The 26,165-nt window shown below is 28.2% G+C and overlaps 1 protein-coding gene across 1 annotated transcript; it reads right to left on the bottom strand.

The window, feature by feature from the left end:
* Window positions 1-626: 626 nt before the first annotated feature.
* Window positions 627-9,885, bottom strand: LOC130956802 (putative ETHYLENE INSENSITIVE 3-like 4 protein). The gene is made up of 4 exons (XM_057883779.1): window positions 9,561-9,885; window positions 8,607-9,213; window positions 8,016-8,477; window positions 627-774 (listed from the first exon to the last, which is right to left on the bottom strand). The coding sequence occupies exons 1-4, from the start codon at window positions 9,883-9,885 to the stop codon at window positions 627-629; spliced, it is 1,542 nt and encodes a 513-aa protein (XP_057739762.1).
* Between the last annotated feature and the right edge of the window lie 16,280 nt (window positions 9,886-26,165).

Here is a 26,165-nt window from a genome sequence, read left to right as displayed (position 1 = left end):
CAGTGTCACCACCGTCAGCATGAGGGATCTCTCAGTTGTATAAACACAAGCAATGCAGACAAGTAATACACAAGTAGATTCAAGTAAGGCAAATAGCACATAATCACATAGTATGGCATATAGAATTAGGCAAACCAATACAATTAAGCAAACCCAAACAATTTAAACATATGCAAATGATGTATGCCTACCCTATGGCCGATGATATCATCTGTCAGTTACAAAGCCAACCCGACATAACTTGGTAGCTAACCATTGGACAGTCCCTGCGAGCGGCATCCCCAAGCTCAAAATCATAAACAATTAAAATAAAATATCCATGGGGGAGAGCTCATGCAGAAAGGTCTAAGTGTCCAGCCATATCTTACGACACAGGGTCAACAGAATCTCGGATCTCAACCTGGAGCAAGTGGAGACAACCCATTGCATCAACCCAAGAAAATTCGAAACTCAGATAATTTCTCAAATACCAAGTTATTCTCGACTGGGAGCAAGTGGAGGCTAACCACTGCATCTACCCCAGGAGTCTCAAACCAAATCCAGAGCAAGTGAAACAACGCCACTGCATCTACCCAGGCAGGTATATCTCACCACATCTCGGAGCAAGCGGAATCACTCCACTACATCTACCCAGGCAGATGTATCACAATCAGAATCATATTCAATATCATTTCATAATCATAATCAATCTCATCATCGATCTCATTCTCAATCTTGTATTCAATCTCATTCGCAATCTCATATTCAATAGTATTAAACTCGCCTATCATTATCCTTCATCATCATATTTAATTACCATTCAACATCACAATCACTTTCTCAATCTCAAGCATAACCTTCAAACTCACACTCCTATTCCCAAACCCTGGAATTTATAATTAATTTACTTCTTAGTATCCCTAGCTAATTAACCAAATCTCTTCTCATTATTATAAAAACCAAATAAGTTAAAATCATAAATCAACCAAGTAATAGAAATTCGATTCTCTTTGAAATCCTTTAAAACATTTAAAACTTGTCTCTTTTGACAATTAATTCAAATCAAACTCAGTTTTTGAAATCATACCCAAACCAGTCCCAAATTCGTAGAAAAATATCGGTAGCACCTCCCCTAAAAATTGAAGTTTGCAACCCATCACGAGTCCTTTCTTGTCAACCTCAAGTCAACAAAAATCAACCTTTCAATTCAACGTTTTCAAATCTGGCATTTAATGACCAATCATTATCGGTTTAAATCAAAGAAAACTAAAATCCAAATATTCAATCCATTTTACCAAAAAGCCAGAAATCAACCAATTCGATAACAACGCAACATATCAATCTCGACAGAAAATCATTCACATCACAGGCATTAATCCATTTGCATTAATCTACTAAACTTATCAGGTATTCAAACCCCAAAATATTTTCTTATTAAAACAAACCCCAACCTCAAAAGTCGAATCCCTTTTTATTCTTAATTCGCGACAGCAACCTCATTGTGTTACAGGCAATATCAACGACGACAATCAAGGTTCACAGTAATGATGACTTATCTGACATAAATCGGGATTAACGTGGAGTTGATATTAAGTGGAATTAAAATAGAATCAGTGATAGAATATTGCGATAAACAGGAACGGAACCAAATAGTCTCACTGCGAGAAACGAAGCAGGATGACACCACATCGGCTTTTATTTTAATCATACAATTTCCAAAACTCAACCCTGAGATATTAACATCACGAAATTCTCAATAATTTATAGCAAAATAATAGCGGTCAGGATTTCAAGGCTAGAATAACTCACTGCAGCTAAAGAGAAATGAGGCAACGGAGCGGCAGCAGCTTTGGCAACTACCTCAAGTGTGGCGGTGGCCCAAATCTCAAATGACAACAATTGTAATAGCCAAGCAGTGACAACAAGGTTCCAAGAATTCAAAAAAAAAAATGAAAACTAGAAGCAAGTACACCCTTACCGACAGTGGATTCCCGCAACAGAAACTTGAAAACGCGATCAATAGTGACGGCGATAGCTAGGCAATGATGGAGTTCCGGCAGAGCTTGTTGTCCTCTCTCTCTAGCGCATTATGTTCCTTATAGTGACGGCGGCCCAGCAGTTGTGGTGGTAGGACGCGGCAGCACGGTTCAGTGGAGGCGAGGGCAGCAAGACGCGACAACAGTGGCGGCTCTTCCTCCCTTGCACGCTCTCTCTCTTCTCCATTCTGTGGCTATGGTTCACGGCCTCCTCTCTTTTAACGGTGACACGACGGCGCGGCGGCAGTGATGTCCGCCGGCGCCACCCTTCCTTTTTCCTTTTCTCTTTCCATTTCTCTCTTCCCCTTTCATCCTCCCTTATTTCTACGTGTATGCATGTATAGTTGGAAAAAGGGGGGTGACGGCTGATAGAGTAAAAGGGGTTAGGGTTTTGTATGTTTAATTTTTTGGGTTAGGATTTGATTTGGGACAAATTTGAAATTAGGGACATTTTAGTTAAATTGGAGTTTGGCAAATTCTAAATCAAATTAGGTTATAATGTATTAATTTTTAAATCTAATTTAATCCCTCAAAATTACTTTAAAAATATTATTTAATTATCAATTTGCTAAATGGATTTTCAATCAAGTATTCTAATTTAAAATTAGAGATAATATAATTAATTTTCTTTGTTTATAAAAATTTAAATATTAAATTCTAAAATCTCAATTATTTAAATAAAATCATATAAAATTCTTATTAGTTTACAACTACTAAAATTTATAATTAAAATATATAAAATACTCAATATTTATAAAATCAGATAAAAATCTTAATTTATTTTAAACTCAATTTACTAAAATTAGCTTTAATTATCTTTAATAAAATAAATTCTGAGATTAAAGTCTTTAAGAATAAATAAATTGAATTTAGCTTATAATAAAATTTTCTAAAAATTTTGAGTCTTACATCTTTCTTTTTAATTATAAAAATTTGAACGCTGATAAAATTAATTGTAAAAAAATTAATATTATATTCATCAAAAATAATTTTTATTTTACAAAAATATTTAGTTTTTAAAATTTTGTTAACTCCGTTAAAAAATACATAAAAATCCTAAATTGCATATGTCATCATCTTCTTCAACATGTTTTATCAATTAACTCAATTTCATTTTTTTTCACCCAATTGCATTAATCATAAAATAAAAATAGGATTTAACTAATATTTATTTTTAGAGTGCATGATAAAATTATAAATTAAAAAAATATTATAAAAAATACAAAATTTAAATTTTTAATTATTTATTATATTTTTATTAAAATAAATTATTTAAAATTTTTTATTACTAGTGATCTTATTAACTTGTACTTTTAAAATATATGTTAACTAAATTTTAAAAAGTAAACATTTACTTGAAGATAAAAATAAGTACATCAGAAACAAAGTAATAAATATGGAAGAATTAAAGCAGAATAAGAATTTTTTTTGAAAAAAATTAAACCATTGTTAATGAATAATTGAGCACAAAATATAATTATCTATTTTTTTACCAAAAAAATACAACTAGAAAATTGCTTCTTATACTTTTAAAAGAGGAAAAAAGGAGATAAAAATAAAATAAAATCCTCAACGAAAAAAACTAAATAGCAGCTCAATTTTAAAAAAGATAACAGGAACAACAAAAATATAAACATAAACTTGTTATTTTTTATTTTAAAAAATCTAAATATTAGCTCTTATATTATTTTAGAGGATTATATCTTAGATTAACTTTTTTTAACAATTAAGTCTCAATAATACTTTTTTTAGATACTAATAAATTAAATGATGATTTTTTAATTTTAAAAATTTGTTAATCATTTTATTTTAAATTTATAAATTTGTAAAAATATAAATTTTTTAGCCTTTGATCTGAAACAAAAGATTTGAATTTTTGTTTTTATTAGATTTAATATTTTAAATATTTTATTTAATTTTAAATGAAATATTTTTTTATTAATATTTATATTTTAAAATTAAAAATATTAATAATTTATTGAAAAATTAAAAATTGAGTTTATTTATTTACATTTCACTCATAATGCTAAATATAATAGAAAATCTATTTGATTTCGCAACCTATCTCTACAAAATTAGCTAAAAATTGAGCTTTAATTGGAAAGATAAGGTCCCAATTTCCAACGAAACTAGTTACATTTAACTCACCCTCTCATAAAACTATCAAAAATAATGGTGTTCACATATTGGATAGGATCAATTTAAAAAATTTAATTAGATTTTTACTTTAAACTTCGAATTGCATCGGATCAAATATGAACAGCTTTTAGCACGTAATCTGATCCAATTTGATAATTTGCAGATCAGATAGAATCAAATCAAACCAAATGATCGGGTTTATCTTTTTTTAAAAATCCCAACTCAACAAAAATTGAAATAAAAAAAATCCAAAATTGAATCTTAAGTAAAAATTTAGAATCAATATTTATCCAAAAAAGTATCAATTGCAATCAGGATACTTGTCATGGCTTAAAATAAGTTATAATTGACAGAGAAATAGTCCTTTAGCAACTTTAATAAATTCAAATATAAAATAAGTAAGGTTACAAATATCTTTAATAAATTACAGTATCTAAAATGAATAATTATATATTTTTAATAAACAAAAATAAAATAAATATGGATAGATACTATCTATAACATATAGAACAGATGATATATAAAATTTTAATAAAGAATAAATATTTATTGCATATTATTATTATTTAATAAAAATATTTACATAATCAAATATTTATTTTTAAAAAATATTTTTAAAAAAACAAAATAAATTTTACAGTCCAATAATTAAACAATACATCTATAATTTATATGAGATCATGTAAATATTATTATAAAATAATTTTAGTTAAAAGATAATAATTTATATGAATAAGTGAATCAATAAAAAAATTTTCATACAAAAATCAAATTAAAAGTCAACACTTGGGTGATTCTACCTCTAAAAATAGTCTTTTTTTTATATGTTCTAACAGTATAACAAGTCTAACTGTGGTCTACATGTTAGGTTAGCAACATCACTGTTAGCTGAAGTCTGAGTTAGATGTACCTAAGTTAACATCATAACCGCCGTTAACTACGATTTTTTAATATGAGCCTTACAAACTAATTCAAAACATATAGTTTCAAATAAACAAATCTTTGATCTTTTAAATATATATGATATCAAATCAAATAATACTTTTTCATCAGAAATCTTTTTAAATCATATTTTTTTAATCAAAAAATTTTTTAAACATATTTTATAACTTCAAAGTAAGTACCACTATCAATAAATACTTCGATGCTTCATATGTAAAGAGAAAGGCATGAATGAACCAGCTGCAATGAAATGCTTGCTTGCAGATTGCCATGAGAATTACAATTAAAGACCCTTTAATTATTAAGTAATACGAGTTTCACCTTTGCAATAAATTTTAAATACTAAACTCTAAATTTTAAACAAAATCACCGAAGAAGAGAAGATGAAGATAGTAATGTAATTCTAGGGCTTATGATTTAATATTGAAAGAGAGATTAACTTAAATTCAATTAAATAATTTAAAATATTATTTTATTCTTACTCACATAGTAGTATTCACTTCACTTTACTGTTAAAATGACATATTAGCACTTAGTGTATTAATAAAAGTAATTAACTAATTTAATTAGAATCATATTCATATGTGAGCAAATTGTGTATGATAATGTGATCCGAGCAGACTAATAATTAATTAATAAAGCATGAAAACTACTGCAACATTCTTAGAAACATGTAAAATTAATTATTAAATTTGGTTGCTCTTAAACCAAGTAGTAGTTAGTCCCAAAATGATATAGTTGCTTCTTATAGGCATGCCGTGATGTAAAAGATCATAGTTGAATACTTGGTAACTATCGTCTTGCATGTAACTTTAATACTCAAAAACTATTAGAATTTATTATTTAGTTATCAATAATTAAAAATATAAGTAAAATATATTATTAAATTATTAAATAAAAAATTGAATTAATATAGTTAAATTACAAAAAATAATAAATTTTCATCACTTCTAACATTTTTCATTTTTACGTGAAGGCATTATTATCTAAGTAGCCACCACAAACATAAAAAGAAAAACCCACTCGACACGTACGTGCTTGAATCAGCACACCACGCGCATGTAATCTCCATTTCCATTTCAAGCATTATAAACACTTTTGGTTGACATAATACTTCAAGGAGCTATGAAATAAATTCAAAAACTGACTGTAACTTGGTTTAAATCTGGGATGTGAGGCTCAAGAGACTTAACTCAGGTAACTTTACCACTAGGCAAGGCTACATCTTATGAACTTATATGTTAATTATTGTATATATTATATATCCTTTTTAATTAAATTATTTTATATTCGTTAAATTTAATTTAATTTTTATTTTTTTATTCATTTTTTTACAAGGTTAGAATTTTTTAATTATACATCATTATTAAAATAAATATTAAATTTTATTAAATATTTACAAATTTAAAAAGGTCAAATATCTTTTATTAATTACAACCTTTTTTTCTATGATTATATAATTTTTTTTAAATAAATACTTGAAGCATGTAATAGATATAAATTAATTAATAAATTATTAAAATCTAATAATAATTAATTTAATATAAAAAATTTAAAAAATTTAAAAAATAATAAAATATAATTTTATATAATTATTTAATTATAATTGAGTCACTAATTCAATTAGTAATTCAACTATTAAATTAGTAACTCAATAATTTAATATTTTAATTAGGTTAATTATTAGGTCGATTCTAATAATTATGCTTGATAGACTAATCAAAGAATGCTCTCCTATTTTCGAGGTTAAATTTTTTTTTTTTTTCAAATGCTCTCCTATTCTTACTGTATAATTTTCTTTTACCTATTGTATCACATTGTTACTAAAGTATTTTATATGAAAAAGTAAACACATCCACATTGTTATTTTATATTTTATATGAATAAGTAAACATCTATGCTAAAATAAATAAACATGTATAATATATGAAAATAAATAGAACTTATGTGATATTAAGAAAAACACAAAGTATATAAACATTTAATAGATAGAGAAATAAAAATACAAAGATATTAAAAATAACATAACTAAAATATTTTTGAAGTAAACATGTTTTTATGTTACATGATTAACAAAATTTTAAACTCTAAATACTAAATTCTAATTCTTAACAATAAAAAATAAAGGAAAAGTACATGTAAACAATGAAAATACTAAACAATGTGAACAATGGATATATCGAATGTTCATTTTACTAGGTGTACAGATAGTTATTCTAATATTAAAATTTAGATAGATAATTTAGAGGTGTAGTGTATTTTTATTTGATTGATTGTTGTTCATGTTATTCAAGAAAGTGACCTAGCATAACCCAAAAATAAAATATGGCTAAATGTGTTAAAAAAATTTGGGTTATGTTAGGTAATGACTTTTTTGAATAACATGAACAACCACCAATAAAATAAAAATACACTACATTTTTAAATTATTTACCTAAATTTTAATATTAGAATAACTATTTACACACCTAGTAAAATGAACATTCGATATATTTATTATTCACATTGTTTAATATTTTTATTATCTACCTATACTTTTCTAAAACATTTTACGCCTAACATTTCTCTTAGAAAATTGTTTACTTTAATCATCTACTAACTTTGAAGTATTTCAAAGCACATATAATTAATGATCAACACATGCATACAAATCATATCCATAATAAAATAATATTTTATTTAAAAATACCAATATTACATGTAACAGGACCATTTTTTGGATGCTATAACTATAAATAACTCACATCAGGTAATTAATAATACATAGAAACTGCAGTATTCTTAAGCATATAAAAGTAATTATATAATGTTGTTGCTCTGAAACGAAGTAGTAGTATAGTCCCAAGGTGATGAAATAGTTGCTTCTTCGTCAAGAAGAAGATGGTTGTCATGTGGAGAAATATGATAAGCTTTATTTACAGTGTGTTATTATTCGGATGAGTAGAATCTATCACGCTATTTGCTTTAACCATCTCCAATGCCGCAAGCAACTCACAACCTTCAATGTCATTCAGCCATAACCCTAAATTGTCTTCACCAAAAGCTTCACCTGCAATCTCTTCCATCCCATTCATAATATCAACATCACCAAAATCAGTTTCACCAAATTTATTATTATCGTTATTGTTGTCATTGGCCTTAGCTACCTCCATATTCATCCAATTTCCAACACTTATCATCCTCTCCTCGCTCGACAGATAATCATGAAAAGCCTTTGAATTTTCATTGCTGCTGTTACTTCCCTGATGATTGAGAGTAGCACCGCGAAAACCGCACATAGACTCGTGGTTCATCCTTGAATTCTTGTCTTTAAATCCCATAGACAAATCGCTTTGTGGACAATCTACGTTCTGACATGTATACAGTAGTTTATCCACAAAGCTGTTACCATTATTATTACTATCAAAATCATACTTTCTTTTTTCACTGCCTCCGTTGCTGCTACTGCCGCCGCCACCACCAAACAGAATATGATCAAGAGAATTATTAATAGAGCTTATTGGGGATGACTCAAAGACTTCGATTTCTCCTTCATTGTCTTCCTTATTGTTCTCCTCGTCGCTGGACGAAGGGGAAATCTTAAGACACTTGTTTGTAAGTCTCAACAAAGCTTCTTCTTTGTTCACAACTTTGGACCAAGTAGCACTGTCTTTGGCAGTCATCCTATCTTGCAAAGTCCTTGATTGAGTCACAAGCCTTCTCAATTTCTCTAAGTCAGGAGACATGTGCTTTATAACCGAAGCCAAAACCGAAACCTTCCATGCTTTCTTCAAATCATGGGGTTTCTTGTATGGTGGTGGTCCGTGTTTTTGAGCCAAAAAGCCCTGTTCACCCCACCATGCCTCTGACCCATTAGGCCACCACGGCGGGGCCACGCCTCTATCCAAAGGGTACCTTCTTTGTGGCGGCACACAGTGTTGCATCAGTGATGAAAGAAGAGATCCTAGTGTTGTGTCTTGAAGATCTTGGAGAAGGTGTATGCTTGACGACTTATCTAACTCTCCTTTTTCAAGTAACGGTAAATACTTTGCAATTGCTGTAGGAGCAGTTTGGTCAAATCTGATATCTTCTTTCCACCATTCTCGCAAACTATCCGAGCTGCCAGTAACTGGTTTACCTATAAATTATAATTAAAATATTTTAATATCAAAGTTAAAACCAAAGTGTGACAGAAATAAAATATTTTTTTAATAAAAACATACAAAAAATATTAAAATTGTTTTTGAATTAATTGTTAAATAAAAACTTAAATATAATTATTTTTATAATTAAAAATTTTTAAATAATTTAATATATTTAATTAAATTATTATTTTATTATTATTAATTTTACGTGAAAATAATTTCACATAATTATTATTCTTCCTTTCAAATTAAACTTTTTAATTATGCATAATTAAGTTTTAATTAAAAAATTAAATGAAAAAGAAACGCTTGTTTCGAAAGAAAGGGTGTAATTCTATACCTTTTTCGGAAATGATGCCATAGACAAATCCACGAGCTTTGCAAACCTCCATGATCTTGACCATGTATTTGAGGATAGAGTGTTGTGCTCTAGACATCTTTTTCTTCCTGGACGCTTCTTGTTTGGCTTCTTTGTTTTCAGATTCGTCTATGTTAAGTTTCTCCTTCATCTTCTGGAGAAGGATACGGTCTTTCCATATGCGCTTCTTCAGATCTTCATAATTTATAGTTTCATCTTCTGCTGTCGCGGTAGCATCAATTTCCTCGTTTTCTGTATCAGATAATTGAACATAAGCCGGATCCATTTCTTCTTGGATTAGTACCATGATGATTTTTTTTATAAAAGAAGTCAAGTGAAGTGTAAAAAATATGTATATAGAAGAGTAGATAAGAGTAATTGATATTATGTTGTTACAACTCGTGAAAACTATATGCATGTATATATAGATATCTACGAAGGTTGTAGAATGGCGGTGTTAGAAGGATCTATCAGCAAAATAATCTTAACCTAGTGAAATTGTATTCAAAGTAAATAAGTCACAAGAGTGATGGAGATAAAGTAGGCATTACTAAGGTGAAAATTGTACATATTTATATTTTTTGAAAAGACTGGTAAATATACAATTAACCTAAGAATTAAAAGTTGTTTGAGTGAGATAATGGAAAAGATAAGGCGGTTCTGTTTGCATGCACAATTTGTAAGGGTTATTAGAATTATAATTCTTGCCGTCACTAATATTTGAAAAAAAAATTACATCATTTGTAGGCTATTGTCGTCTTTTTCTTTCCACTATCATAGTCATCCATTATCATTGTTACTACCTTCTCTTTTTTTTGGTTTGATTTTTACCACCATCATTATCATCATTATCTTCTTTTTAGTTAAATATTACAAAATTAATTTAACAATAACAAAATACATTATTTAGTCATGAATGACACAAAAAATAATCTTTAAAAAAGCACAAGTTTATAATCTTAACTTACTTAACCAGTAAAATATATTTAAATATATTTTAAATTTAAAGATATATCAAATTATTACAAATGACATGAGAATGACCAAATCTCATATATATTAGTTCAATACCATACAATTAATTCAATAATAACAAAAACACATTATTTAATTGAAAACAACACTTATACTTTTCTTTTCAATAAAAGACACAATAAATCTTTAAATAAAGAACCATAAATTCAAAAATTTAACTCATTTAACCAACAAAATACATTTAAATGTATTTCAAAACTAAAATAGACATCAATACCACTTTATTTAGTTGGAAATGATATCACGGTTAAAGAATTTCTGTGTCAAAATTAAAAAATTTCTATGTCAATTAAGAAAATTTCTGTGTTACAATAAAAAAAATTAATAATATTTTTCTCATAAATTCTACACAATTCAAAACTCTCCCTCCTCTTTCTCCTCTTCTTCTTCTTCATCATCGTCTTCTTCTTCTTCTCCTTCTTCTTTTCCTTCTTCATTTTCTCCTTGTTGTTTCGCATTCTCATTATTTATCTTTTTCTATCCTCTTAATAAGAATATGTGTCACGGTTAAAAAATTTTGATACTATTTTTTTATTAAATTATGCACAAATTAAAATTCTCCCTCTTCTGTTCCTTATTGTTTCACCTTCTCCTACTTATTCTTGTTTCACCTGATTAACATGAATAAAGAAAAAAAAAACAATTAAACATAAAAAAATGTTGCAGTAACTGCTACTTAGATTTTTTTTAATTTTATTAATTTAATATTGATGATAAATTAATTATAGTAAAAATACATATTTTATAGTTAATCTTATGTACTTCTTATGTACTCCTACTATAATTAATTACCATCAATCTTAAATTAATAAAATAAAAAAAATTTAGGTAACAATAACCACGAGAAAAAAATGGAGAGAAATAAAAAAAATACAACAACAACGATAATAAAAAATGACAATAACAAAAAAAATACAAAAGATAAACAAATACGTAATTCACGTTTTGTAAGTAATTTTTATTGAGTTTGAACTTAATCGACAAAAACATTTAACTCTTAAAAATAAGACCAACTTAGTATTTATAAATATTGTGTAAATCTTGTGTTATGCTCTAAGATAATTCAAAAATATTACATATATAGTAAAAATCAGTTATATACGTATATTTGTATATATTTATGTATATTATTTTATATATTTTTAAATTAAATAATTAATCACAAAAATAATTAAATTTATCATAATAAAATAATCAAATAATAAAATTATTTTATAATAGCGTGATAAAAAAGTTATGAATCACTAAATATATATTTTGTATACAATGACTAATTTTTTTATACATATAACATCATGAAATTTTGTAAATGAAACTAAATTGACTCAATTATTTAATCCATGTGATTAAATTATGACTATCCAAAAATTATTATGAAATCCATGTTAAAATTAATAAAATTAGAAATTAACTGATATGTATTTAAGAGCACAAATTAAGATTATCAATTTAATTTTTTTATAAAAAATTATAAAATTTAATTTTTAATATATTTATTATGTAATTTTTTTAAAGTAAAATCTTTAGATTTTTTAATAAGAATGAATAACCAAACATATACCTTTAAAATACATGTTAAATAAATCTGTTAATAACTATTTTTAAATAAAGTAACACATAATTAATATTTATTCAGTCATGACTATTAAAATAAAGTATTAATAATAATAATAATAATAATTACAAAAATAATTTTCTACTTATTAAAATCCTTCACGAAAACAGAAATAAATAAATATTATTAAATTTTGTCTTTCTAATGCATATTCAAACATCAATCAAATAGTATTTTTTTTGTAACTTTGTTGAATGAAAAATAATTGAGTTCATGTGACAAATGAAAATGATGAGAGACAATTTGTTATTCGTGACTCATACGCGCATTGTTATATTAATAAATTTTGCATGATGTAATGAAGAACGTGGTCATATTAATTTTGATGAGTCGTACGAATGGATAGATAGACTCAGACTTGTACCGTATATAATATAGTTCAATAAATATAATATTAATATATACGTGACTAATAATTCCACGAAAGGACAAGGTTGAATTGCAGTGTGTATAGAAGAGAAAATTATGCCCATTCTGCAGAGAGAGATGTGTTACTTTCATGGTACGTCAATATAAAAGAGAAATTGAATGATGAAATCAAGCTCATACTAATTAAAATAAATAGTTATTTTTTGTTATAAAAAATTTGAACACTTATAAAATTAATCATAAAAAAATTAATATTATATTCATTAAAATAATTTTATTTTAACAAAACATATTTCATGGTTAAAATTATATTAATTCCAAAGAAAAATACATAAAAATTCTAAATTGCTTGTATGTTGTTTCTTTAACATTTTTTATCAATCAACTCAATTTCAATTTTGGTGTGTCACCCAATTGCATTAACCATAAAAACTAGAATTAACTAATATTTGTCTTTTAGAGTGAATGATAAAGGTATAAATTAAAAATATTTTTATAAAAAATATAAAATTTAAATTCTCAATACATTTATTATGTATTTATTAAATAAATTATTTAAAAATTTTATTACTAATAATCTTAATTTGTATTCTTAGGACACATATTAATTAAATCTTACAAAATAAACATTTACTTAAAAATATAAATAAATACATCAGAATCAAAACAATAAATATTGAAGAATCAAAGCAAAATAAAAAAATTTTAAAAAAATTTAAACCATCGTCAATATACAATTGAGTACAAAATATAATTACCTAATTCTTCTTAAAAAAAGAAAGGAGATAAAAATAAAATAAAATCCTCACCGAGTAAAAGCTAAATAGCAACTCAATTATATTTTAGAAAAGATAACGAGAACAACAAAAGCATAAATATAGACTTGTTAGTTTTAACTTTGAAAAGTCTAAATACGAGCTCTTATATTATATTGGAGTACTATATCTTAGATTAATTTTTTTAACAATAAAATCTTGATAATAATGTTTTAGATATCAATAAATTAAATGATAATTTTTAAATTTTAACAATTAGTTAATCATTTCATTTTAAATTTATATATTTTTTAAAAGATAGATTTTTTAGACTTTGATCTAAAACAAAAGATTTAAATTTTTGTTTTTATTAGCTTCGATATTTTAAATATTTTATTTAATTACAAAAAAATATTTTTTATTAATATTTATATTTTGAGGTAAAAAATACCAATAACTTATTGAAAAAATAAAAAATAAGAGTAATTTCCAAATCAGTCCCTAAGGATTTTAATTTAAAGTTGATATATTAGTTTCCAAGAAAAATTAATACACAGATCAATTCCTAAAGTTTTACTTCGACAGACAAATTCATTGACAGAGTAATTATCCAAATCAATCTCCAAGGATTTTAAAAACAGATATTTTAGTCCCAAAAAAATTAATGTACAAATCAATCCCTAATATTTCTCTCCGTTAGACATAACAGTCTTCCGTCCAAAAATAAAATAATTATTATTATTAATTACACAATAATATTGTACTATAAATTTTTGTATTTTTTGGACAAAAATAATGATAAATTTATTCATTAGATTCTTATGTATATATAGTCACTCAATAATAATAATAATAATAATAATAATAATAATAATAATAATAATAATAATAATAATAATAATAATAATAATAATAATAATAGAGATTATTCTACAAGAAATTCAAAATTAAAACCATTTAATATTTTTATATTTAATATAATCAAAAGATGTCCTATTTAAAAAAAATATTTATCTTAGAAATTGATCTGTGTATTAATTTTTTTTAGAGATTAAAATATCTACTCTTAAAATCCTTAGGGATTGATTTGGCTAATTACTCTTGTTATTATTGTTACACATTATTGTTGTTGTTGTTATTGATACTCTTTTTACAATTTTGGTTTCTATCGTTTAGACAAATATGTTTTATTCATACTCAATTTTTTTTTTTGCATTTGAATTTGTCCCTGTAATTCAACTTGATTTTAAATCATCCGTTTTATCTAAATTTTAAAATTTTGGATCAAATTATCTCTAACAAAAATGATAAAAAAAATTTTAAAAAAAGAAAAAAATTAGAGAAAGAGAGAAGCAGTCAATGAAAAGAGAGAGAAGCACAAATCGGTGAAAATGGCATCGACGCAAGCAGATCAAACGACAGAGTCAGAATCGGTAGGCGGATCCTCCAGTTCGCTGCAGCGAGTTTTGCCGCGCTGCTCTTCGCTAGCTGGCTGCTCTTCGCTCCCTCTGCTCCTCACTACTTGCCACTCGCGGCTCGCATCCTCATCGTTTTACAATTTCTTTCTTATGGTTATGTCTCTCTAATGCATGTGTCTACTTTTGCTAGTTTCAATTCTATTTTATTTCACTTTTAAATTAGTGTCTAATTTTTTTTAATTTTATTGATTCTTTGATATTCAAAATGTAGATTTATTTTTGTCGTTGGTCTCTAGTCTTGATCTTGATTTTTACTTCTATTTCTCGTTTATTACATTATTTTTTTTGCTATTTTGTTGTTGTGTCTTATTACTGCTGCTAGTATTTTTTGTTTATTCTTTTTATTTTTATTTTAAAATTTTTATTGTTATTATTGATGCTGTGAAAATTTTTGTTGCTGATAATCTTTTGTTTTTTTAATAATAATTTTATTTAAATTTATGTTAGTAGAAATATAAGTTTATTTTCATTGTTTTTATTTTATCTTAATGTTATCTATAATTTTTTAGAAATATAAGTTTATATATTCACTAATTTTTGTAGATCATGATTTTCATAATTATTATAACAATTCTTTAATTCAGGTGGTGTTTTAAATCTTGTGAACCCTGCATTTTATGGGCTTTCATGCTAATATTAGAAATATCATATGATAAATGTATCCCATCAAAATATGATGAATGTAATTATATATTCTCTAGTTAACCTTTAAATTTTTGTTGGCCCTTTGTGTGTAGAGTGCATTTCACTTCAATTTCCGCTTTTACGTCTATACCCTTTTTGTTTTAAATTGGTAAGCCTAAAGTCTAATTATTAAATTACATCTCTTTTTTTTATTTTCAATTTATTTCCTAAGTTCTAAGTAACATGGAATAAACTAACTAAATTATGAGACGCATACATCACTAGGCTTTCTTTTTGTCACTAGCCATGTGCTACAAAAATAATAAATAAATTATTCGTGACTGACACACTTATTTTTCTCCATTGTAGCCGAAACATATTCACATTTTTTCTCTAATTGTTTTCTTGGCTGTTTCTAACTACTAGCTAATATTTTATCACTCTCTCTTATTTTGGCCATACTATAATATGCAAAATTTGTTTCTTTTAATACAAATCAAAATATAAACATATTATTTCTCTAAATAATAGAAAAATAGTCATCAAGATATGCAGTTATTTTATTATTGACATTTACAAAATAGAAATAAAAATGCATCCTAATCTACTAAGATATGTAAGTGAACATATTATTTAATTAATCATTACCGTTAGTATTTTCATCGACTTTTATAAGATCTTAACAATAAAAAATATTAAAAAATAAATATAAATTAAATACTGAAAAAATAAAATGTTATTTTTATTTTCACTTTTTATTTATTTATTAAATTTTAAAAATAAAAGATTAAAAATAAAATAAAATAATAAAAATTCACTATTTTTAAAAAATTTTAAGATTAGAGTAATTTGATAAATGGGAAGGATATTGAAAAATGAGTGGAATAAATGTGGAAAAAAATTTTAATTGAGTAGATGAGCATCATATTTTTACATATTTTAATAAAAAAGATCAATCTATTTGTAATGATATTTTATTTTGTTATAATTTAAATATTATTATTATTTATCAATGTTATTATTATTATTATTGTAGTTATAATTATTTAATATTAATGTTATTATAATTATTATTATTATTATTATTATTATTATTATTATTATTATTATTATTATTATTATTATTATATTGTCTATTTCAACGGGTAGCAATGAGTAGGGTAGGATAGGATTTGGATCCAACCCTAATCCTATTCGCGGGTTAAAATTTTTATATAAACTCAACCTTACCTTACCCGCGGGTTGAGAATATCTCAACCCTAACCCTACTTGCTTTTAATATGCGGATATCCGATCCTACCTGCGAGTTACAAAAAATATACATTATTATATAATTTGATGATAATTTAAAATAGAACTGATTTTTATGGAAAAAAAATATTAAATTATCAATTAATAATTTTCTTTTAGTGATTAAGGATCTTTTGCATTTTGTGAGAAGTCTTTGATTCAATATCCATTTAAAATATATTTTTATATAAGTATATAACATAAACATATATAGAGTGCGGGTTGATCGGGTAGGGTTAAGGCTCAACCCGCACCCTACTTAATCTGTACGAAAATTCTACCCACATTCTATTCTACTTGTTATGAATCAGGTTGGCAACCCTATACGATCGAATGGAGTTAAATTAGATACTGCAAGTAAGATACATATTGCCACTCCTACATGTATTTTAAGTGAAAGATGGTCATCGATCTTATTATGCATGCACTCCATTTTGTGTACGTTCAAAAAGTCAGTTGTGCTTTATCTATTTTGCATGCGTCATAAAAGAATTGGTGTGCATTTTTATTTTGTAAGGTTATTGATAAAATAGCTCTGCATATTTTGATAATCATTTTTTTTCGGTGCGTATTAAAAAAATAATTATTTTTATACATTTATTTGTATAAAAATCCTGCAAAATCTAGGTAACCGACTATATGTCACATTGATCGCATTTCCATGTTCAATTTGGACTTTGTTTTTTTTTTTTTAAATTACAAACATTTTATATATTTATTGTCCGAATTTGATTAATTTAAATTGAATACATTGAAGTAATGATCTATGGATGGTAGAAGATTTTAGAACCATCTTTGTTAAGTAACTAATAAGGATGGTAGCTAACGGCAGTTAATTAGTAATTTTTTTTTAATTATTTTTAAAAAAATATTAATTCAAATTATATTTAAAATTAAATAAAAATATTTTAAAATAAAAAAAATAAAAATAAATACTTAAAATTATTATAAAAATATCTAAAATTAAAAAAACATTTAAAATGTAATAAAAAAACATCTAAAATTTAATAAAAAAGAGATTTAAAATCATTTAAAAAAAAAGTGCTAGAAACCAGTAAATTTTGTGATGTGTAGCCATCAAATTAGTTATTATTAGTGTTTTTATTTTATCCTATAGTGTGAGATTATTCACTTTTCTTTTGCTTAAGTGCTAGTCCTAGACTTTCTCTTAAAAAAATTCAAAACCTAACAAAACAAAAAATTTAAAATATTAGAAAAACATCCAAAAGCTAAAAAAACATCTAAAACTATTACAAAAATAATCCAAAATCTAAAAAAAACACAAAACATCCAAAACATATAAAAAAGACATATCCGAAACTTAAGAAAAAGAAATATCCAAAACAAATAAAAAGAATCATTCAAAATCTACAAAAAAGAGAAGAAGAATGTCATTGTAAAAAGGATATGCAAAACTTAATAAAAAAATCTGAAATATAACAAAAAGAAGCATTCAAAATATGAAAAAAAAACAAGATATTTAAAATTATTTTAAAAAATCTAAAACATAACAAAATGAGACATCTAAAATATTGAAAAAAGAACATTCAAAAATTAAAAAGAAAATAGTTAAAACTATTAAAAAATAATTCAAAATATAAAAAAAACATCCAAAACTAATAAAAAGAATCTGAACACATTGATACATAATAGTATTTGCATATGTGCAAATATGTCCAGAATTTTTTTTTTAATTTTTTCATCACATAAAGATTGAAGAGTGTGGTGTCTGAAATATATTCAACATGTGAATACGACAACTCATCAAAATACATGTGTTTTATAGATTAAAATGATTCACAATTAGTCGAATTTTAATTATTACATGTTAATTTTCATATAATTATAAAAAGATACTTTCTTAAAATATTTTTTAAAAAAAAAAAGAAAAAAAGTATGTATAATAATACTAAAACACATTATATTAGTATTTTTGGACTAAAATATTACCTGTTGTAACTTGTAAGACAGTATAATGATAATAATGACAATATTTGTACCAACTAATAAAACGATTCACGATATATCCTAAAGTGAATATTAACGTTATTAGATCACTTAATTAAAGTTTTTGTATTTGATCAGAAAAAACATAAGTAAATAATTAGGATGCAATCAATTCTAATCAATTAGTTATAAATTTGATTTTAAAATTAAAATAAATTTATTTTTCCGTTAAAAAAAAAATACATGCACTACTACTCCAACCTATAACGTTTTGAGAACGTGATTTCTATCTCCTTCACTATCGCGACGTCGCCTCCCCCTCATTTTTTATGCCGTTGGCCCCCTCCTCCTGATCCTTTGCCGGTAGTCTTGGTGTTACACACTTGCGCCTCCTCTTCCAAACGCTTCTCGTCGCGATGCCTATCTCCTTGCACAAGAACGGTGCGACTACAATCTTCCTCTTCTCTGTTGCCGCGACGGCATCTCCCCCTCTCTCCGTGCCACGCGGTCCATCCTGGTCATTTGTCGGTCGTCACGCTGCCGCACCTCCTTTCAAACACTTCTCACCCCATCTCCTAAAATAGTTAAAAAATTAATTTATATTTTAATATCAATAAAATATCAAAATATCATATTAATTTATCTAAAAAATATTTTGTATTTATATATATATATATATATCATGTCCCTGTATTTTATAAGAATTTAAAATTTGTTATTTGTGTGTCTCATATCGTATCATGTTTTGTGTCTGTATCAATATTTGTGTATCATAGATTCTAATAAATCTAATTTATATTTTTTTTGTTGTGTATCAACCTTAATTAATAATTTAACATAATATACAAATAAAATATATGCATCTCATTATTTGAATTAATTATTTAAATATCCTTTAAAAAATAAAATTTACAAATAACATCATGATATTATTTTATAATAGATAGCATTCTGACACTTAAAATACCAACGTCACGCTTTCTAATGTCATTGCTCATTATGCATATTTAATTTCTCTTTTCTAAAAATATTTTAGGAAAATACATTTTTTAATTTGGACTTATATAAAAATTGATATTTAATGACTAAAATTTAATAATTATCAATCATTCTAATAAATCTAATTTATATATCTTTTATTGTTTGTATCAATTTAATTAATATGATTTACAAATAAAATATATACATCTTATTGTTTAAATTAATTAGTCAAATATTTATTAAAAAATGAAACCTAAAAATAATATCATTATATTAGATAGGATTTTAGTGTCAAAAATGTTGACGTGATGCGTTTTAGTACCAAGGTGCATACCTCTTTTTTTCCCACAGTATTTTAGAAAAGTATTTTCTTTAGAATTATACGAAAATTAATATTTAATAACTAAAATTCTATTAATATCAATTATTCTAATAAATTTAATTTATTTCTTTCTTATATTGTGTATCAACTTTAATTAATATAATTTTCAAATAAAATATGTACACTTCATGATTTGAATAAATTAGTCAAATATTCATTAAAAAAATAAAATTTACAAATAATATTAATTTAGAATAATAAAATATGACTAATAATTAAGAGACTTAATTTACCTTTTTAATTATTCTTTTAATACTTAGATGAATAAAAATTTAAAAAATATAAAACTCTATTTAAAAATTAGGAGAATAATTAAAAAGATGAGTTAGAATTTCTAATAATTTTTATATAAATTAAATAATAAAAAATTAAATTAAAAAAAGACTAACAAAACATAAATTAAATAAATATTTTCTGCACCTCGTATAGGTATATACTCTATTTGTATTATAACAAATACCAGTCAATATTTTTGATAATGTTTTGAAAGACTAACTTGACTTGTGTTAATGAACAAATTTGATTCATATATGTTATAATACAGAAACACTAAAATGGCTTGCTTACCCGTATATTTCTTAGATCATATTGAGTCTTAACCAACGAAATCAACACACTTAGAATGTGTTTGATAAAGTTTATTGGAAGTGTTTGAACCTTTTTAAGCACATAAGTTAATGTCTTGTATTTGGTAAAATAAAAATTTATATGCGTGTATTTTTAGTTTTTAAGAGTTGACAGTGTAAGATTCGGTTAATTAATGGCTAATTAATCCATAAATGAGAATTTATTTTAGAAAGTCAAAAATGTGATTTTTATGCCTTAATATGATAGAGGAGATTGAGACGAGAATTTTGGTACCAATTTTATAGAAATCGGACCAAGATTGGACAAAACAGACCAAACCAGGCCAACCGGACCCAAAGTGGGCCCTTGGCCCAACATAACTAAACCCTAAAACACTCATTTCAGCACTCTCTCTCCTTACAACACACTCAAACACACTGAAATGGAGTAAGGGAGGGGAAGAACACTCTCTTAAACTTTTATCTCTCACTTTGATCTTCAAACCACCATAACTTTTAATCTAGAGCTCCGATTGCCGCACTGTTTGCAGCCACGCGTTCACCGCGGAGAGCTCTACAAAACCCATACAATCAATCTTAAGATAAGTGATGAGCGGATAATTTGTACGCTTTTTGGCATTATTTTTAGTATGTTTTCAGTATCTTTTAGTTAGTTTTTAGTATATTTTTTATTAGTTTTTAGTTAAAATTCACTTTTCTGTACTTTACTATGAGTTTGTGTGTTTTTCTGTGATTTCAGGTATTTTCTGACTGAAATTGAAGGTTCTGAGCAAAAATCTGATTCAGAGACTGAAAAGGACTGCAGATGCTGTTGGATTCTGACCTCCCTGCACTCGAAGTGGATTTTCTGGAGCTACAGAAGCCCAATTGGCGCGCTCTCAACGGCATTGGAAAGTAGACATCCTGGGCTTTCCAGCAATATATGATAGTCTATACTTTGCCCAAGATTTGATGGCCCAAATTGGCGTAGCAATTCGGCCTCAGAAATTCCAGCGTTAAACGCCGGAACTGGCATAAAACTTGGAGTTAAACGCCCAAACTGGCATGAAAGCTGGCGTTTAACTCCAGAAAAGGTCTCTACACGAAAATGCTTTATTGCTCAGCCCAAGCACACACCAAGTGGGCCCGGAAGTGGATTTTTCTGTCATTTACTCATTTCTGTAAACCTTAGGATACTAGTTTACTATTAATAGGATCTTTTGACATTGTATCTGTACCTCATGACATTTTTACACGTTTCATTGTACACTTTCCACGGCATGAGTCTCTAAATCCCATGGTTGGGGGTGAGGAGCTCTGCTGTGTCTTGATGGATTAATGCAATTACTACTGTTTCTTATTCAATCATGCTTGCTTCCATTCTAAGATATCACTTGCTCTTAACCCGGATGAATGTGATGATCCGTGACACTCATCATCATTCTCAACTATGAACATGTGCCTGACAACCACCTCTGTTCTACTTTAGATTGAGTAGATATCTCTTGGATTCCTTAACCAGAATCTTCGTGGTATAAGCTAGAACTGATGGCGGCATTCAAGAGAATCCGGAAGGTCTAAACCTTGTCTGTGGTATTCTGAGTAGGATTCAATGACTGAATGACTGTGACGTGCTTCAAACTCCTAGCAGGCGGGGCGTTAGTGACAGACGCAAAAGGATCGATGGATTCTATTCCGGCCTGACCGAGAACCGATAGCTGATTAGCCATGCTGTGACAGAGCATAGGAACATTTTCACTGAGAGGATGGGAGGTAGCCACTGACAACGATGAAACCCTACATACAGCTTGCCATGGAAGGAGCCTTGCGTGTTTGATGAAGAAGACAGTAGGAAAGCAGAGATTCAGAAGATGGAGCATCTCCAAAGCCTCAACCTATTCTCCATTACTGCAAAACAAGTACCTATTTCATGTTCTTTTGCTTTTCACAATCAATCCTGATAATTTCTGATATCCTGACTAAGATTTACAAGATAACCATAGCTTGCTTCAAGCCGACAATCTCCGTGGGATCGACCCTTGCTCACGCAAGGTATTACTTGGACGACCCAGTGCACTTGCTGGTTAGTTGTGCGGGATTGCAAAAGTGTGATTGCAATTTCGTGCACCAAGTTTTTGGCGCCGTTGCCGGGGATTGTTCGAGTTTGGACAACTGACGGCTTATCTTGTTGCTTAGATTAGGACTGTTTGTTTTTGTTGGTTTAGAGTCTTTTATTTGAGTCTAGTTTCATATTCTAAGTTTGGTGTCAATTGCATGCTTTTATTTTTCTTTTAAAATTTTCGTTTTTGCATGTTCTTAGTCCCTTTTTGATTCATAAAAATTCTAAGTTTGGTGTCCTCTTTGTGTTTTTCCTTTAAAATTTTCGAAAATTAGTGTTGATTTTCTAAAAATTTTAAGTTTGGTGTCTTTTTATTGTTTTTCTCTTTCCTCTTTTCAAAAATCAAATCTTTTTCAAAAAAATTTTTCAATCATATCTTTTTAATTGCTATTTTCAAAATCTTTTTAATTAGCTAATTGATTCAGTTCTCAATTTGTTTTGATCTTATTTTCTTTTTGATTTTCGAATTTTTATTTTAATTTTCTTTTGTTTTATTTTATTTTTTTCGTTTAACTCAAAAAAAAAAAAACAAAATTTATCTACTTGCAATCATTATTATTTCCCTTTTGTCCATTATGGACCTAAGAGGGATTGATCAGTCCAAAAGGACTCTGGGGTCATATGCTAACCCCATTACAGCTGCATATGGGAGTAGCATCTGTACACCTCCCATCAAAGCAAGCAGCTTTGAGCTAAATCCTCAACTCATTATCATAGTGCAGCAAAATTGCCAGTATTCCAGTCTTCCACAGGAAGAACCTACTGAGTTTCTGGCACAGTTCTTACAGATTGCTGACACAGTACATGATAAAGAGGTGGATCAGGATGTCTACAGACTATTACTGTTTCCGTTTGCTGTAAAAGATCAAGCTAAAAGGTGGTTGAACAACCAACCTACAGCAAGCATAAAAACATGGAAACAGTTATCAGACAAATTCCTGAATCATTTTTACCCTCCAAAGAGAATGACACAGCTAAGGCTGGACATCCAAGGCTTTAAACAAGAGGATAATGAATCCCTTTATAATGCCTGGGAGAGGTATAGAGGTATGCTTAGAAAATGTCCCTCTGAAATGTTTTCAGAGTGGGTCCAGTTAGACATCTTCTACTTTGGGCTCACAGAAAAAGCTCAGATGTCTTTAGACCACTCAGCTGGTGGATCTATACACATGAGGAAGACAATTGAAGAAGCTCAAGAGCTTATAGACACGGTTGCTAGAAATCAATACTTATATTCTAGCAATGAGTTCGTTCCAAAAGAGGAAGTCATGACATTAGTCACTGATCCTAATCCTCAAGAACAGATGAATGAGCTTAATCAAAAATTGCTCCTGATGACTGAACAGTTAGCAGAATTTAAAGAAATGCTCCATGATACTAAGATTGCTAACAAGAGAATAGAACTGCAGTTGAATCAAGCAAAACAACAAATATCTGAACAGATAACAGAGGAATGTCAAGCAGTTCAACTGAGGAGTGGAAAGACACTAAATAACACTGCTCAAAAGAGCAAAAAGCCAAACAAGGAACAATTGACAGAGGATAACCAAACCACTGTTCAAAATCCCTCTGAGGACAGTAAGAGCCCAGAGAGGAATGTTATTGGCGTTCAAACGCCAGAAAGGGAAGGAAAGCTGGCGTTAAACGCCCATTCCTTGCCCAGTTCTGGCGTTCAAACGCCAGAAAAGGGGGAAAAGCTGGCGTTAAACGCCCATTCCCTGCCCAGTTCTGGCGTTCAAACGCCAGAAAAGGGGGAAAAGTTGGCGTTTAACGCCCATTTTCCACCCAATCCTGGCGTTCAGACGCCAAGGGAGGATCAGACACCTGAGAGTGCTGACAGTAATTCCTCTAAAAAGGCTTCTTCAACCACTTCTATAAGGAATAAACCTGCAGCATCTAAGGTTGAAGAATATCAAGCCAAGATGCCTTATCCTCAGAAACTCCGCAAAGCGGAACAGGATAAGCAATTTGCCCGCTTTGTAGACTATCTAAGGACTCTTGAAATAAAGATTCCGTTTGCAGAGGCACTTGAGCAAATACCTTCTTATGCTAAGTTCATGAAAGAGATCTTAAGTCATAAGAAGGATTGGAGAGAAACTGAAAAAGTGTTTCTCACTGAAATGCAGTGCAGTCATTCTGAAAAGCTTACCAGAAAAGCTTCAAGATCCTGGAAGCTTTATGATACCATGCACATTAGAAGGTGCTTGCACCAAGACAGCTTTATGTGATCTTGGAGCAAGCATCAATCTAATACCTGCATCCACTATCAGAAAGCTTGGGTTGGCTGGAGAAGTCAAACCAACCAGGATATGCCTCCAACTGCTGATGGCTCCATTAAACACCCATCAGGCATAATAGAGGACATGATTGTCAAAGTTGGACCCTTTGCTTTTCCAACTGACTTTGTGGTGCTGGAAATGGAGGAGCACAAGAGTGCAACTCTCATTCTAGGAAGACCTTTCCTAGCAACTGGACGAACTCTCATTGATGTACAAAGAGAGGAAGTAACCCTCAGAGTCAATGAGGATGAGTTCAAGTTGAATGCTGTAAAAGCTATGCAGTATCCAGACACACCAAATGACTGCATGGGCGCTGACATTATTGACTCTCTGGTAGAAGAGATCAATATGACTGAAAGCCTAGAATCAGAGCTTGAAGACATCTTCAAGGATGCTCAGCCTGATCAAGAAGAACTAGAGGAAGCAAAGGAATTTTCGAAAATTCCTCAGGAGGAGGATAAACCTCCCAAACCTGAACTCAAACCTCTACCACCATCCCTGAAGTACGCATTTCTGGGAGAGGGTGACACTTTTCCAGTGATTATAAGCTCTGTTTTAAATCCACAGGAAGAGGAAGCACTGACTCAAGTGCTAAGGACACACAAGACAGCTCTTGGGTGGTCCATAAGTGATCTCAAGGGCATTAGCCCAGCTAGATGCATGCACAAGATCCTGTTGGAGGATAATGCCAAACCAGTGGTTCAACCACAGAGGAGGCTAAATCCGGCCATGAAGGAGGTGGTGCAGAAAGAGGTCACTAAATTACTGGAGGCTGGGATTATTTATCCTATTTTTGATAGCCCCTGGGTGAGCCCTGTCCAAGTTGTCCCCAAAAAGGGAGGCATGACAGTAGTTCATAATGAAAAAAATGAACTGGTTCCTACAAGAACAGTCACAGGATGGCGTATGTGTATTGACTACAGAAGGCTCAATACAGCCACCAGAAAGGATCATTTTCCTTTACCATTCATAGACCAAATGCTAGAAAGACTAGCTGGTCATGATTACTACTGCTTTTTGGATGGCTATTCAGGCTACAACCAAATTGCAGTAGATCCTCAGGACCAAGAGAAAACAGCATTTACTTGCCCTTCTGGCGTGTTTGCCTACAGAAGGATGCCTTTTGGTCTGTGCAATGCACCTGCTA

This window comes from Arachis stenosperma, chromosome 10, assembly GCF_014773155.1.
Source record: "Arachis stenosperma cultivar V10309 chromosome 10, arast.V10309.gnm1.PFL2, whole genome shotgun sequence".
Lineage (NCBI taxonomy): Eukaryota > Viridiplantae > Streptophyta > Magnoliopsida > Fabales > Fabaceae > Arachis > Arachis stenosperma.
Note: the sequence above shows the minus strand (reverse complement) of the source record. Positions and strands in the feature narration are given on the sequence as shown.

Excerpts from the sequence above, each read along its gene's own strand:
- LOC130956802 (XM_057883779.1), bottom strand. The coding sequence starts at position 9,885 with ATGGTACTAATCCAAGAAGAAATGGATCCGGCTTATGTTCAATTATCT. Across the intron at positions 9,214-9,560 it reads TGGCATCATTTCCGAAAAAG|GTAAACCAGTTACTGGCAGC; the intron begins GTATAGAATTAC and ends TATAATTTATAG. Across the intron at positions 8,478-8,606 it reads GGAGAAATCGAAGTCTTTGA|CTTTGTGGATAAACTACTGT; the intron begins GTCATCCCCAAT and ends TAATGGTAACAG.